The sequence below is a fragment of the Amblyomma americanum genome, chromosome 7 (genome assembly GCF_052857255.1).
Source record: "Amblyomma americanum isolate KBUSLIRL-KWMA chromosome 7, ASM5285725v1, whole genome shotgun sequence".
In the NCBI taxonomy this organism is placed as follows: Eukaryota; Metazoa; Arthropoda; class Arachnida; order Ixodida; family Ixodidae; genus Amblyomma; species Amblyomma americanum.
The window spans coordinates 78047107-78062953 of record NC_135503.1 but is presented as its reverse complement, the minus strand read 5'-3'; the positions used below and the strand labels follow the sequence as shown (position 1 = coordinate 78062953).

The following is a 15847-nucleotide window of genomic DNA, read 5'->3' as shown; positions in this document are numbered from 1 at the left end:
ATCAGCAGAACATGCATAAAGGTTTTATATATTTCTAAAAGAGTTGTGACTGTTATAAAAGAGAGTCTATATCTACAGCTTCGAATTTATAGGCAACAAGGCCTCGGTCTTTAGTTGACGGTGGCAAAATTTTTGCGATCAAAAGTGGCTGACAGTTTTTGTTTCTCGCGTGTTTCTGCGTTGGAGGAGCTCTCTGAGGTTTGTGTAACCACTGCTTAGTTCAGTAGACTAAAAATGGCATTCTTTTGTCCAGGCCGCGATCGGTCCTGACAAAATAATATCATCAAATCAAGCGGACCCGTTTTCAAGATAAGAAAATAAAGTTAAACGCTGCTGGGTTTCCGAGTCATCCTAGAACACAGGAAAAGATTTCTGTGTTGGATAACCTTATGGTGGCTCTAAAAAGACAGAAGGCCCGAGAGTTTTCTTGAAAACAGTTGTGATTCCTTATGCACGCATGGCATATCTTATTTTAAGAACGACTGCTGTCGCCCGGCCGTTTGCGTGTGAGTTCAACGCAAACTTGTTCATATTTGAGCTTTCCGTCAGCAACAGACAGTCAAGAACGCTGCAGAGCTCAGCCGTATCTGTACGCTCAACCGTCTCAGTCCTCAGTAGCATCGCAGGTACTGTGGGGTTAAGCGACCAGCTAGCGGTGCTGAAATCTATCCGCAGAATCTTTAAATAAAGCTCGTCTCGGAGTTTTTATGACAACCTTACGTTGGCTCGCCATAGCAGCCAACAATAGTTCAGAGAAGATTATTAAACCACACAAGCGCTTCTGCAGATTTCTATTTCCTAACAGAGATCAACAAGCTGAATGTCCTTTACATGCCTGAGGTAAAACCCATTGGCGTGAGTTTCACACACGCTAATATTTATATGTTTCTTTTGTTTTGTTTCTTGTGTTTAGGAATGATCGCATGAGAAACGAATGGTTTTAGGAAGCTGTGTCAGTGCTTCGATAATGCGTTTTTTGTTTACGTGTTAAACTAAATTTTAGCTGCGAGTCATAGCCAGTCCTGTTGCTTATCGCCTGTCTTAGTCTTCCGCACTGTATGCTCATCAAGCCGTCCACACAACACTTATCCCAATTTTCTGTGGCTTGTCATAGAATGTTCTTATATGCGTGACGTGTTACCGGAGTACTAATACGTCGTAACTCTTGCCTCAATTATTTTAAGTCAGTTTTGATAGTGCATTCAAACACCTTTCATTTACCATCGTAAGTCAGCTTGCCACTTGTATGTTTCGCTTTGCCGCGCCGGGATCATCGACCCGCCTCCTGGTTCATCGCCCCTGGCTGCCAACCTGTGCCACGTTGCGCACCAGGCCGAACACTTGGTGCCTGCTTTTGGCGGCTGACGGTCCAGAACCTCTGGTTTCATGCTAGTTGTTATCTAGTGTTTTTTCTTGTGTTTGGAAAACTTTTCCGCGTTGCAAACAGAGCATATATAGCCACAACACTGCCATAAACTCACAGAAGCTTAGGCGGTTATCTCCACTTAAACAGCAAGAGAAGCCTTTATCAAAACCGGTGAACTCACCATGTCAGCAGTGGCCCTCCGTTCTCTCGTCCTGCGTTGGATCTGCGTGGCAGCGTCTTTCTACGCTGTAGAAGCTTGGGCGAAAGATCCGCACCTGGCATCTCAGCAGGACGCCTCCAAGGTGATGCGCAAAATGCGACTTCTCAAATCTCTAAGCAGAAACCCGTTAGTATTGGCACTCCGGGATGGGCATACATGACCGTGCGGTTGAGAAGACCCGCCGCAGCGGCTCATCGACTTTGGCTTTGGACTGCTGTTCTCAAGGTGGCGGGTTCGATCCCAGCTGCCGCTGCCTTATTTCGGTGGAGGTGAAGTACAAAAACGTCCGTTTCCTGCGCGATGTCAGGTGCTCTAAAATAGTACGGAGCCCTCTACTACGGTGCTCTTCATAGACCATATGTCGTTTCGAGAGGTTAGACCGCGCGATTTACAATCGAAAACGCTTAGAGTGTAAAAGTCGCCTGCGGCAGAGTCCTTATCGTATGTCAACGTCGGCATTAATTTTAACGCACTTCTGCCAAAGCACATTAAGAATGGCCAGAGCCTGACTTAATTATTAAGCTTGAGTATACCATATCGCCCATACAGTGACGTTATCATATTTGTTCTGATTTTCTTAGGAACTGTAGCAATTAGATCAGCATTTGGGTGATGTCTTCTGAGACTCCTCGATTGGCTTCACCTGCCACACATTCAGGACTGAAGAAGCTGCCCCTTTAACCAGCGATCCTTAAATGTACGCCACATCATGTATTTTAATACAGTCGCTTGTGTAAGTGTTTAAGTGAGCGTTCAAAAAGAAACAAGGAATGTCGTGTTCAGGGTGCTCACTGTAGTCACAATGCCCCCCAAAAAATGGATCGTGCAAACACAGAATGTTTATCTGCATGACTACTGCTATGCGGCAATGGAAGATACTGGAGCCCTTGTGTACACGTGCTCCATTAGGTCCGTCGCTTGACGGTTTCGGATTCTGGTTGGATGCAAATCTAGACAAACCGTTGGCAAGTCGGGGAAAAGTACTACGTGTGCCTTACTATACGCTGCTGAGATAAAAAGCATGAGGTCTGAGGACTTGTTACTAAAGCTGTGGGCAGAACCTTAAAATAATCGGCCGTTACGGTCGAGAATCTTGTTTTCTGTTTCGTTGCCTTCTCACGCTGCTGCGTTCCTTTGCGTCAGTGTTTGTTGACGGTGCAAGGTCTAGGGCCCGTAAACCATTTTTACAGAAAAATGAGACGGGTGGTAACAGTTTCTAATTTCATTAAACGGCATTTAAATGTTAGTCTGAAGTGTTTGGAGAATTCTGTGACAATTTCGTACAAGCATGTGGTCGCAGGCGCTGTTTATCCGTGTGTTATTTTGTAATAAAGGACTATCCCCTTTAATATTTTTAAAAATATTATTGCGAGTATTAAGGGCGTGAGTTAATTTTACTTTGATTTTATGTACATCTTGTGATGACCAATTGATTGTAAAGATGCCTTATGAGAAACCACAAGTAGGCTAGAAGGCATCTGCACTAAAATCTGCATGATTCACATCATTCTCGCGGTGGACGAGTTGCCACACTGGCGGTTTCTTCAGAAATCAATGTCAAACTTTCATCTAATTATGACACTGCACTAGCTACCTCCCTCATCGAATGTCTAGCTATTGATTACCCAAGTCATCATAATGTCTTCAAGGAATCCATAAATCGTTGTGCATGCTTAATGAAAATGTCCTATTTTATTTCAAGATTCCGAGATAACTGAAAAACTACTTTTGGGCCCGTAAAATGTGAGACTTCTTGCGGCAGATTTATTTCCAGTATTCCAAAAAAAAAAATGAAACGTTCACAAAATGAGCGCATAATTATTCTCAGCATTACTAAGTTACACTGGACCTTCCAAGTCTTGTGCATCGTGCTAGTTTTGCCGCTCAAGATCATCTAAATTGCTGCGTAGTTGACAGCAAAAGATGTTCCTGATAATCAGTGGTTGCACATGTTCATATAGTTCCCTTATTGTACCCTGCAAGTTTCCTTCACATCGTTGATGTAGAGCGCGGATCAGGTTCCGATTTCTCTCAGGTGTCTTCATGTTATGTGCGAGCTGACGGTGGCGTCCCCTAAACCTTTCTTTTCCTGCAAACCGAAGTTAGGCAATAAACTGCTAAACGCAATTTGGATCAGCCACCTGCCATAATAATGAAGTCCAGTGAGGATTTCGCCTCTTAGAGCGACGCCAGTTGCCTGCTTTACAGGAAGCACTGTATCGGAACCTATCAGCTAAGTGCGCATATTCTACGCAAACTGTTTGTCTCAAATAAATTAGTGTCAATACCTGCGCAGACATTTTGGCATATACCTCCTCCCCTCTTCTTATCTATGCCGCTGCAGGAAGCTTGAAGTTCGAACGAAACTGATTTGGCAGAAGAGGTGCACTAGGTATTTTCTCCGCTTGACTTTACGACGTTTGAAGATGACCTCAAGTGACCGCAGACGTGGCACAGCAGTCACATTTTTTTTTTACTTTTACAAGCAGCGCAAAAAAAGCTTTGAAAAAAAAAAAGAAACTGCAGGGGACACTCACCCTCGACCTTAAAGAGGTGACTCTATACGGCTAATGGGTTAATGCCCATACGTGCAGAAAATGTCATTCTGCACTTTACATTACATTATCAGATCGCTGAGAGTTCGCGTACCACTCCTGGCACAGTGGTGCAGCGATTTAGCGATGCGCCACTGCTCTGTGATGGCAGGTGCTGCCACCGGTGGGGCTTGTGAGACCCACGTTGCTATTCCCGAGCAATCTCTCGAGGCCAATCACTTACTTAACTGTCACCGGTCGCGGTGGTCAGCTTGCTCGCGAACCGATGGGCAGGTTGTGAGGACGCCACAATATCACGTGATCAAGGTTGATCACCTAGGTTGCCGGAGTCTCAAGTTTTCGATCATGCAACGACTGCGTGACAAACGCCGTAAAATACCTTTGAGAAGAATTTCCCGATACCTGCACGCACATATTTTCATGTACCCCGATGATGAAATCTATTACCGGTGGCCACGATGGCGAGAGCACGCCGGCAGAAGTGACAATTTCCACGCCACAAAGCCGAAGCAGGAAGGACAAAATATTTCAGTGAACAATACCATTTTAAATTTCAGACTCCAGTCGTGATATTTGCGCGCTTCAACGTTAACTTTCTTTACTTCAGAAGTACCGATGGCAGCGTAAACAATACTGAAATGTAACGCATATCTCTTAACAGTTACAGACACAATAAACTTAAAAATGACTGTGTTATCCTTACCGATATATTGTCATTTGATGATATACATTTATGCTGTCAAGGTTTCGTTTCAAAACATCGCCTCATGCAGCATTGCACCATTTTGTGCATCAAACTGAGATGATAATCTCTCGTTTGTCCCGTAAAATATTGCATGATTTTCTCGATATACGTAATTTATTGTCATTTGAACCGAAATCTCGCCGCACGTTTTTGAAACGTGGTGGTCGGTGCAAGCAATTCTACTTAGTATTGGTGGATTTCAGGCACTCGTATTCAAGGCATATGACTGCCCTGTGGCGATGCGGATGTATCCTGCAGTGCAGTACAGATGACTGAAGGTCGAATAATGTTGCTGGCTCCGATCATCACTATGTACGTACTCGTTTGAGAGCCTCACTACTACTTTAGACTTTTTCATCGGCATTGTGCAATGTCGTCATTTGAGAACACCTATAAGCAATTTATAAAATCCGCGATTGATGGCGGCACAAGTGTAGGCAGGGAAAACAGCGCAACTATTTTTCTTTCTAAGTCCAAAAAAATCTTCACCCAAGGGCGGTGCAATTCCAGGCACCTCCTAAAGCACAATCAGCGAGTAGAGACCGCAGCTGCCACTGATTGCACCGCAGTAGTAACACTAGAAGGTCTGAGTTTCTATAAAGATTTTTTAAAACAGATTTTTGTCCAAATAGAATGGCGGTAGCAGATACACGAGGTGAACAGCTTCAAAGGCGTCGCGTTATATATGGCACGTAGAAAAATCTCGTACGCTATGAAACTTGGCGCGTGCACTGGCCGCAATGCTTCTTGACATTCTCACAGTTGTGCCTCCGATAGCAGCTGCCACGCGAATTTGCGCAGGTGCTCCTGTAAGGCACACACAGCAATTGGCCTCGCATACAGTCAGCAGCGTAAGGGTTTTCTTCTGTAAGCTGCGATACACCCCGGGCAAAGTTTAAACCCAAGTAAAACTGGAAGCCAGTATCCTTGTATCGTTACAATTTTTTATCAGTAAGAGCAATAACAATTACTAGCGCCATGCCTATCATAATTTGAAGACCTTTTTTTCGCTCTTAATACGACTGATCCGTTTGTTAACGTATCACACGTTTTATGACCACTCTCACTCCGGCATTTCGCTATGTGTGTGGGTGTAGTAAGCGAGATGTGCGTTTCCCTCTTTTACAGCGACATCTATATCTTACGATTTATAAGGGATCTTCTAGGGCAAAGTTCCGCGAAGCCGATGAAGTTTGCCCGAGAGCCCGCGACATCTGGTATGATGTCGTCATTTGCTCAACGGTCGGACGTTATCAACAGGAACCGGAGGTGCAGAGCACTTGCATCTGCTGGCATTACGTCACAGCGTGGAGGAGTGGAGGCAAAACGGGTGGCAGCAGCTGTGCGCTTGGTTCCGCGTCATTCCAGACGTCATACTACAGCTAAACCACAGCTCTTGATGGAACTTAGCCGTATGCAAAAGGAGACCTTTGCTTACCCAGTTGCTTTTGCCTTACGGATAGAGGTCTCGACGTGACGGACTATTAGGAGGCCTGCAAAATTATTTCTAAGTTGGTTATTGAACTGTTGCTTACGCCATGTAGCGCTCCGTTTTTATCACCTTGATCTCTATTTTTGCCCGTAAATATCCACGAAAGAATATTACAGCATGCTCTATATGTTACTATACCTCGCCTTCTTCGCACCTCGGCTCGCAGTGCGGCTGGGAGGGCAGCCCCTGGTACGTGCTCTACCGCAGCGTCGAGGGAAGCCAGTTCGGTAAGGAAGCACGCTGCATCAACGGCCTCCAGGTGACGCCACTCGTCAACGACAGCGCCCGCATCCGCTTCCGGTACACGCCCAACGGAGAGAAGTGCGTGCCTGGCCTCAATTTTGTTTATTTTTTTGGCACATCATTCTCTTTGTCTCGTGCCCAGCTTTCTGTGCTTACAGAACCGCGCGCCAAGCCGGAAAGGAGCGTGGAGAGTAGGCGAAAAATCACAATTTCTCACTTGGCGGCAGTACAGCGATACTTCAACAAAAAGATTATAAAAGGTAGTGAATATGCCCAAGACCTTGCACTATTACTTGTGGATTACCTGCTGCGTGGTCCTTAATATGCACTTATGTACCTATCCAAAAATGCTCTTTGTGATCTCTCCGGCGCTATACTACTCGAAAACTTTTTCTGGCAATGGAGTTAAAGCTACGGAGCTGAAACAATCCACACACAGTGAAAGAATATGGTAACCGCTAGCAGCTATTAAACATACGAAGTTTTCAAAATTCGTTATTTAAGAGATAATTCTAACGCAAGTGTCAGATTTTAACGTTATAAAGCCAAGGAGGAAGCTTTCATGAGTACAGGAAATTTCCTGGGCATGTCCTGCTACAAGCAGCTTCCAAAGATCATCTGCTCCAGTGGCGGAGTAAAGTCAGCGCAGAGAGAGCAACGCGCAAAGCGGCGAGGCGCACTATCGTCCTACCGAGCTATTTGATGGAATGACACAGTTGCGGACGCTCCGTCCTTGTGACTTTCTCTTCATTGCCAAAAGCTGTTGTCGAGTATAGTCTAGACGTCGTCTCGTGACATCACTACGCAGCACTAGTCGGTAAGACATTTCGGGGATACGGCACTCGCAATGCACTCAAATAGCGCCACCTTGATTGAAGAAGACTTTACACTGTAATGTTGGGAGGCGCTTTCGCCTGGCGATAGATATCAATAGCCTATGCCAGCGGCGACTTCCCTGTTTCTTTGCATACGTTTGACAGGTTGCACAATGAAACGAGCGGAATCAACTGTACGCCTGTGTAGCCACTCGCTTCATACAAACAATACCATTCGCCCAACCCTCAGATTGCTTCTAAGCGCCAATCAACTCAGCTTCAGTGCGCTTTCGCGAGGCATTAGCTGCACACTCCCTTACATAACTCTGCCCTCGAAACCTTGCTCAAGTATCTTGCGCAGTTAGGACGGGACATTTTCTGATACCATGGCTGTGTGGTTATACGAACATAATTCAGCCCAGACAATTTTTAAATTCCTGCTTGCCTTCTCGTCTACAACTTCTGGTGTCCTAAAATGCAGTGCCTTGAAGTAATTCCAGCTTAATTTAGCGCGAATGCCATTTTGGGGCTCCTCACCTGAAACAAGCAAAAATAAGCTTGTAGCATGGCGCGTTTCACATTAAAGCCAACAAAATAATAAGTGTTCAAGCCACAGGGTGTTCTCATTTTGACCATTTGTGAATACGAATGGCACTTTTCAGGTATGCTTCATTTCGTCTTAAGTCTACCGTCCCGGGAGGCGTTAAGAACATCCTCGAGCTGAAGCTGGAAGATGAAGGTACGTGCCTCGGTGGATATTTCAACAGAAAAGATCTCGTGAATCTTGAATTGAGCAAGGGGCGCTTTTATTTATCTGATGTCGGGGCCAAAGTCTGCACTGCCGACGTGACCCTTACTCGAGTGCTCCGAAAAGCGAATCGCGGATCGCCACACATATACAAAATAAGGCGCTCACTTCCCCGGGCATACATCGCAAGCACTCAGGTCCAACGTTATTGAATAAAAAATTTAAATATTGAGAAACTGTAAGGTACTGGTATAGAGATATTGAAAGGAATGGTGCATTCTTCCGATATATAGCAACATATTTTTTTTGCAATGTTTCCATGGCACGCATCGAGCAGTTAAGACTGTCATCGAAAACCGATAGGCAACGCTTTTGACAATAGCAAAAACGTTAACAGCCAAAAAATTCAATCCTGCCGACGGGAGATCTGCGTATATATCGAATGTTATATTGAAATATTACAGTATGTGAAAAAAAATCCTCTGATAAACTCTTCCCAGATTAAACATGCTCTTCTACAGAATTGTTTGGTATGAATATGCATGCACCAAAAGCCGGAAGCCTAGGACGCAAGGAAGAGAAGAAATCATAAAAATTACTAAACAAGGATACCCAGCAAATAAACGCGATAATCACTAAATCTCGCTCAAAGATCATTGAACTGCGATCCTCCAGCCGGAGGAAGATCAACGCACCATGCCAGCAACTGTCTAGGTTCTGTGTGCGAATAACGACATCTCCTGTCGAAGACCCAATGTAGTGGATAATTAATCATCTGTTTAAAGGAAGCGAACCCTTCATAATCTGTGTGCTGGGACTGGGAACATCGCCAAAAGGGGGCAGGAAGGACGGGAACAGAGATCAGAAATCATAACACCGCGCATGGAAAGGGTTTGCAGCATTCTTTGAGGAAGAAAAATCCTCTGTATGAGGCGTAGGCATAAGAATTGAACTGCCCAAATAGTGCTCTTAATTTGTAAGAGCATATAAAGAGAGGATAAACGCAGCACAGCAGTTAAACACCTCGCAGATAAAGTTTCTGCGTGCATAATACTGAAATGGTATTGGCGCCATCAGTGTCGCAATTCTCTTTCCTATTCACGCTGCGCTCTGGTAATGCGTCTAGATTTCATTAGTCTAATAAAGAGCCAAGCGCTGATTCTTGACAGTTGGAAAGATTGAAGCATTTTAACAAACAAGTAAGAAATTGATTTCTATCAGGCCGATCGGCACCAAAAAAAAAAAAAAGGAACGGTTTCATCATTCCTGTAGATAAAAAAAAAATAGAGTAGGTCTTTATCGGAGGACATAAAGTGTATCCGAGATGCATAATGTTAGCACTATGGTAACAAAGATAAAAAATGGCCTCAAAATGAAAAAAAAATTATTAGTGTGTACAAGCAGTTGCCAGGTGTTTTTACTTGCGTCAAGCGGTTTAAATCAATTCATTATTCAATTCGATACTGAAAAGAAATCTCGAACCGTATGACGCATTGGACGGTTAGCCAATGTCTTCGCGTGAATATTTGGACAGTGAAGATAGAAAGAGCGCTTGTGAGCTGCGGAAAGTACATAAGACAATTCCTAATTTCATACACAGGAAGGAGAACTTGGTGGTCATAAAGAAAGATCAGACTTCAGACAGTACGCGCGCTTGTACGATTACGGTGCGCAGGTTCCAGGACAGTGCCGTTTGACGTTCTCTACTCGGAGTGCGGAACCTGCCAGGTGATCAAGCACGTCACAGCCAAAAACAGTGAGTGCCTTGCTTTGGAAGCCAACTATCTCTCAGGGGACAATATTTACGTAATCCCATTAAATGATTATCATCATCGGTCGGTGCCCTGCAAAATGTGTGGCAAACAAGCGGCTTTTCCTATTTGCCTACAAATGGCCTAGCACTGCGCCAGCCACACCCACCCATTCCATCCCAGCGAATTTCCTAATCTCATCTGCCTGCCTCTCTCTGTTGTCTTCGGCTCTTTCACCCTCCGTTCATAGTGCCACACTGCTGACACTCTGCCAGTGCCACCATGAGACCGGATTGGCGCGTGAACGAGTGTCGTCCTTCTGGATGAGCGCTGCTGTTCTGTGAAAATGCCAAATTAAAACGGCTGTGTTGCTTAGTGCTACATTTGTCGGTGACAATATACACTCAGTTACCATAAAATATCTCCGTTTGTCTGCACCAAATAAAATTGCGCGAGTTGAATGGCATTCGTCTCTGTAAAGCACGCGAAGCACTACACAATAACCTTATACAACTCTGAACGCAATGCACTGTGAGGACCGAGCTTTTCCTTTCAGCTACGGAGGTGCACCGCGCTCGACGATGAAAGGCGAGATATTTAGCATAGTGCGCACGTCTACCGGTACAGTTCACCCTGTACCGAGCGCTGTCCCGGCGCATGCGCAGACGGCACAGAGGGCGCCACATGACCCCAGGTGCTGGACAGCTGGGGCCGCATCTGCTGCCTCAAGGCCATATCTTCAAGCGCAGTTGTGGCTCGTGCTATGCTAAATGCCTTTATTCACTCTCTTTTTTAACCATGAATCAAGGTAGTAAGGCATAGACTTGAGTTTACATAAGTTACGCTCAGTTCTTGGCACCAAACAAAGTTAGATCGCATTCCGATGAGGAGGGGGTTCATTTCCTTTCTTGCCCCGTTATATTCACATGGGGGACCTCGGCGCGGAGGGACGGGGAGACGAGGCGCGCTACGTCACCGGCCGGCCAAACCCCTTCCCCGCTCCCAAATTTTTAGTATTCACACGGGCAGCGGGGAGCCGCCGCGGGGGATCTAGACGCGCGAAGCGGCCGGGCGGCGTGGGAGGGGTTAAAGAAAGGGCCGGACGGCCGGTTTTGCTGTTCTTTGAAGACAGCGAAGGCTAAAAAAAAATAATAAAGATTGAAGGGAGATAAGAGGGAAAAGAAACCGAAAAAGGGAAACAGACAGTTCCCAGCACCGGAGCTGAATACACGTCGAACTTTCTGGCGCTAGGGACCTCCTTCACCCCGCGACGTCACGAAGATGCGGTGGCGCTGATGTTAGCAGCGACTTTCGCATGGTAGGCAAAGCAGGTTCCGCTTGCCCGTGCCTACCGCAGCTGCCGCAGTTAGCGGCGGCTGCTTCAAGCCTGTGCACTGCAGAAGCAGCATATATTGACCAGCTGCGTCACTGCTGGATCCGCGTAGTAGCATAAAAAATATTAAATTAGCCTCGATAGGTTTCTCGCGCATAAATGCCGCATTCGGAAACTGGCTAACAGGCATTGGGCCACGGTAGTAAAGCGCGAAGTCTGGGAGTCGATAGGCACTGCCACTCAATGCACTTAATAGCATGCAAGTTACTGCGTTCATTCACCTGAACTTCAGGATAGTAGGCTGATAATTGCTCAAGGAAAAAAAGACATAAGTAGCTGCACACATACTTATCATCTTGAGCCGGGGTGCCGACAGGTTCACTCGCCCCCAAGGAATGCGTTTTTTTGTTAATAGCACACCATGTTTTAATGGCGCGTTTTGTGACATTTAATATTTACTTGAAACTGTTTCTTGATATGACGACGTAATTATTTCATTCGAGTAGAAAGAAGTCTGGTAAGTTGTGTCAATCTTGCGCAGTCGCGTTGGTGTGCTTAGAATAGCGTACCTTAAGTGTGCTAAACGCCATATGCTTTTTCATTGTATCATGCATGTGTCATGTCTCATGACGTAATACATGATCGCGAAGCTTGTTTGGAAAGAAGCAGCCGCAGGCGTGCTACTAACAGACACGTGGCGAGATTGAGAGGGGACGCGGCATGAAAAGTGTTTTCGTTATTCATGCATGCGATATGTAACTAAACTTGGTGCAAATATGAAATTCCTACGCTAGTTTCAGTCACTCCTTTTATTTATAGCCATACCTGGTGCAGTTCTGGGCAATTATAATTAACACCGTCGTCAAGTCCCCCCAAGGTCTCAAATAATTGAGTAGATAGTGCGCAGTTTTTTTATGCCAGCATGTACATAAAGCCCTGTTCTCTATGATGACGCGATTAGTTCTTTTTCTATATGATCAGTACTTATCCATGCATAGTTACATGAAAACGTTTCTTACAAAAAATAACTAACACAATACTGCACGTGTAGGGCAAAAAATCGAGATTTATTACGCTCCTCAACGTCTCGGGAATAGTTTGCGACAAATGGAAGCATTTGATTTTCATGCGAATTACGAAGGTGAGTGATCCAGTGGCAGAAAATGTGAGAGGTCAGAAAACGAACCTTAAAGTTTATTCCCTCGTTTATGGCATCTTCACTTTCGCTTTGGTCAAAGAAATGCGGCACTGAAATCAAAGAAATTACCTCACAATTTTTGACGACCACACTTCTAAAAAGCGTAATTTATAAATTTGTATTCAATATTTTGCTATAATTTTCAGTAACGAAACTAGACTTCAGGGCTAGGAAAGAAAATAATTCTAGAAATCAAAAATTTTCACCAAATCGACCAGCTTAACAAGAGGACAAGTCGGCCTGACTGGTGCGTGGTCATGCGGCTAAAAACAGCGCTAAGCGAGACAGGAGATCGGGGACACGACGCTGTCCCCACTTTTCGCGCAGCGCGACACGTACGTATGTCAGCAGACGATGAGCGCATGTCTGCTCCGACGAAACAACGCCAGCACTTCCCCTCACTACTGTCCCGAAGTAAAATGATTCCGGCTAGTGCAGAGTGTCAAAACTTGTTTTATTCAATGCCTAGCGCATAAATAAACGGCAGGAACGCTTTCAACATGTTTACTACTAACCATATATACAATACACAGTGGCAAACTATTTCTCTTTATAGGCCGCACGTGGCCAACGCGAGCTCGTGTACTTCGACAAATTACTAAGTTGGAAGCATCGACCATTGCTATGATTCGCAGAAACTGGAAACGCGCCTACAAGCCTTGAAAACCCGCGCTCAACACCTATCCGCGACGCCACTCCCCGACCTTTTGCCTACCACGAGCTCGCTAGCGACTGCAGCGCCACCTCGTTTGTTTACAAACATGCAGGAGGTCCAGAGGATCCAGAGTAGGAAATGGACGTCGCAAAAAGGCGCAAGTACGTGTTGTTGGCGGCTCTACTTGAAACCGAGGATGACGACGATCTTTTCAAGAAAAAGCGGCGGTGCTGGGTGAAGCCATGGATGCAAGAAAAGTCCCTTGGTGTGCAGCACAGTCTGTATAACACGCTCCGTGAAGATGACCCGGACGAATACCAGAAACTGCTTCGTGTGCCGCATGAAGTTTTCTTGTGGATGCTGGAACGCATCAGACACCGGATTATTATTATTATTTTTTTTTTACAACAAAAGCCGCCATCTGGGTTTACCATGCTCAAGGAGCGGGGCTGTGCTGATCTGAGGAGGGAAAATGCCGACAGTCGAGGGGGGAAAAATTAGACGAAAAAAAAAGAGATGCGTGAAAGATAGAAGAGAAGAAACTCTGAGAAGATGCAGACAAACACAAAGATGACGTATGCCACAAAACGCATTTTGCTCTAACCAGTTCATAAATATTGGACTTCAAAAATGTTTTTATTAGTGCACGCATTCCTCTTCGTCCAACGTGCGCAAAATCCACGGCAAGAAGTAATACAGCTCCGTCGACAGCGGAGCGCCACTCACAGCGACCCCAACGCGCGCCCTGCCAAGTGCCGCCTAATCTCCCGGGGACGCGGGGACTGAACGTAGCGGCCGAGCGAACGGTCCCCTCCCCCGTCGGCGGCGGCCGCCGGACCAAAACCGGAAACTGCGTCGCCGCGAGCACTCTCGAAGGCGTGACGTGTACGCAGCCGCCGTCAGTTCGGGAGGGATTCCATCCCCCGTGTGAATACCCCTTATGTGATGGTAGCAAGTTGGGGATATTGAAAACCCTAAAATATTAGTCATTCTTAAGCCTCAGGACATTGGAATCTTCATAGAAGCCCTATCTGCCCGACTATAGTGCTGAAAACACGACCCTGTCGCCTAGGAACTTTTTACCAACCCTGTAGCTGTTATTGGCTACATTTCCAAACCATGTCAGCTTGCGGCCACCTAATATGACGAGACTACGATGAAACTGAAATTAATTTCAGATGGAAGTGCGTATGATAAAGACTTGGCAACTTTAGCCTCGAAAGCAGAATGATCGCTAATTTCAGGCATTCAAGGGCTTGTACTTCCAACCGATCAAAGACTTGTCTAATATTTCCGCATCTTAGTTTACTGCGATATAATACATCATGATTTATCGCTGTACATACTACACACAACACGAGTGGATTTACAACTGAAAATGCGTAATTAGTTTACTTTTGTAAATAAGTTAATCTAAATTTCGTGTTCGCCCTGACATCATTCGCAATGTTCGTTTCTGACATCAAGCGACGTGCCACCCTTCGCTATCAAACCGCCCTTCTGAGTCTCGGTCGCACCCAGTCGCTGCACTGAGGCGTGATCAAAAACACGACTTTCTGCAGCACGCTGATCTTTTTTGCAAGCGAGGAAACATGAATAGCTTGAAAATTTTCATCGGGCTAAAGTACACCTTTAAGCAGCGCGAAACACAGGACGTAGTGAAAGAAACACGAGACGACACAAGCGTCCTGTCCTATGTTTCCTGTGTCCTGTGTTTCGCGCTGCTTTAAGATGAATCCATTCCAACTTGCCCAGTTTTCTGTTCCCGTTAACTAAAGTACACGCATTAATATATCCATCTGTATCAAATTGTATCAAAAGCCCTAAACATCTACAAAAATAGTGCCAAGGCAAATTAATTAGCTTTAGTAGGAATACTAACCACATTAAATCTTTTAGCAGAACGCAGTGAACTACTGTTGTTTCGCTCTTGGCTGGTTTGGTAATTGGATTTGGGGGGGGGGAAACGAAATGGCGCAGTATCTGTTCACATATCGTCGGAGACCTGAACCGCGCCGCAAGGGAAGGGATAAAGGAGGGAGTGAAAGAAGAAATGAAGAAGGAGTTTATTCCAGAGTGAAGGGCTCCGGAATAATTTCCACCACCTGGGGATCCTTATCGTGCACTGACATCGCGCAGCACACAGGCGCCTTTGCGCTTCGCCTCCATAGAAACGCAGCCGCCGCGGTCGGGTTCGAACCCGGGAACTCCGGATGAGTAGCCGAGCGCTCTAACCACTGAGCCACTGCGGTGGGTATTCCGCTCTTCTGCAGATATTTTTTTATGTACGCCTTCTGTGGTGGCTCACTGGCTTTGGCGTTCGGCTGCTGATGCCAAAGTCTCGGGATCGATCCCGGCCGCTGCGGTAGCATTTCGATGGAGGCGAGATGCCACCACAGTGTTGTGCCGGTTTTGTGGGCAATGTCAGGACAGGTTAGAGAACCCCAGCTGGTCTAAATTATTCCGAAGCCCGACCAAAGCGGCGTTCTTCATAGTGTGTGTATGTATTACATATACATTCATGTGCATTTGCAGCCACCATCTGCATGCAGTACATTCCAGCCGAGGCCTTCGACAAGGATCTCAAGCACTGCCATTTCATCTACGACTTGGAATGCGGTCACCTGCCAAAGTACTACATCTCGGACAGGAGCTGCCTGTCGCGGTTCGGATGAACAACCTTGAGGCTTGGCACGATGATGAAACAGAGTCATCTATCAATCGAA

At 45.8% G+C, this 15847-nt stretch overlaps 2 protein-coding genes across 2 annotated transcripts in view; one reads left to right on the top strand and one right to left on the bottom strand.

Moving 5' to 3' along the window:
- Nucleotides 1-6597, bottom strand: part of LOC144097831 (uncharacterized) — a 25475-nt gene extending 18878 nt beyond the window's left edge. Inside the window, exon 1 of the mRNA XM_077630455.1 lies at nt 6517-6597. The gene's annotated coding sequence lies outside the window, so the exon portion shown is untranslated. The remainder of the gene's footprint in view (nt 1-6516) is intronic.
- Nucleotides 1-15847, top strand: part of LOC144097252 (uncharacterized) — a 22134-nt gene extending 6287 nt beyond the window's left edge. Inside the window, exons 2-5 of the mRNA XM_077629996.1 lie at nt 6545-6699; nt 8099-8175; nt 9860-9940; nt 15657-15847. Of these exons, the coding sequence (XP_077486122.1) occupies nt 6545-6699; nt 8099-8175; nt 9860-9940; nt 15657-15796 (453 nt within the window). The 3' untranslated portion in view covers nt 15797-15847. The remainder of the gene's footprint in view (nt 1-6544; nt 6700-8098; nt 8176-9859; nt 9941-15656) is intronic.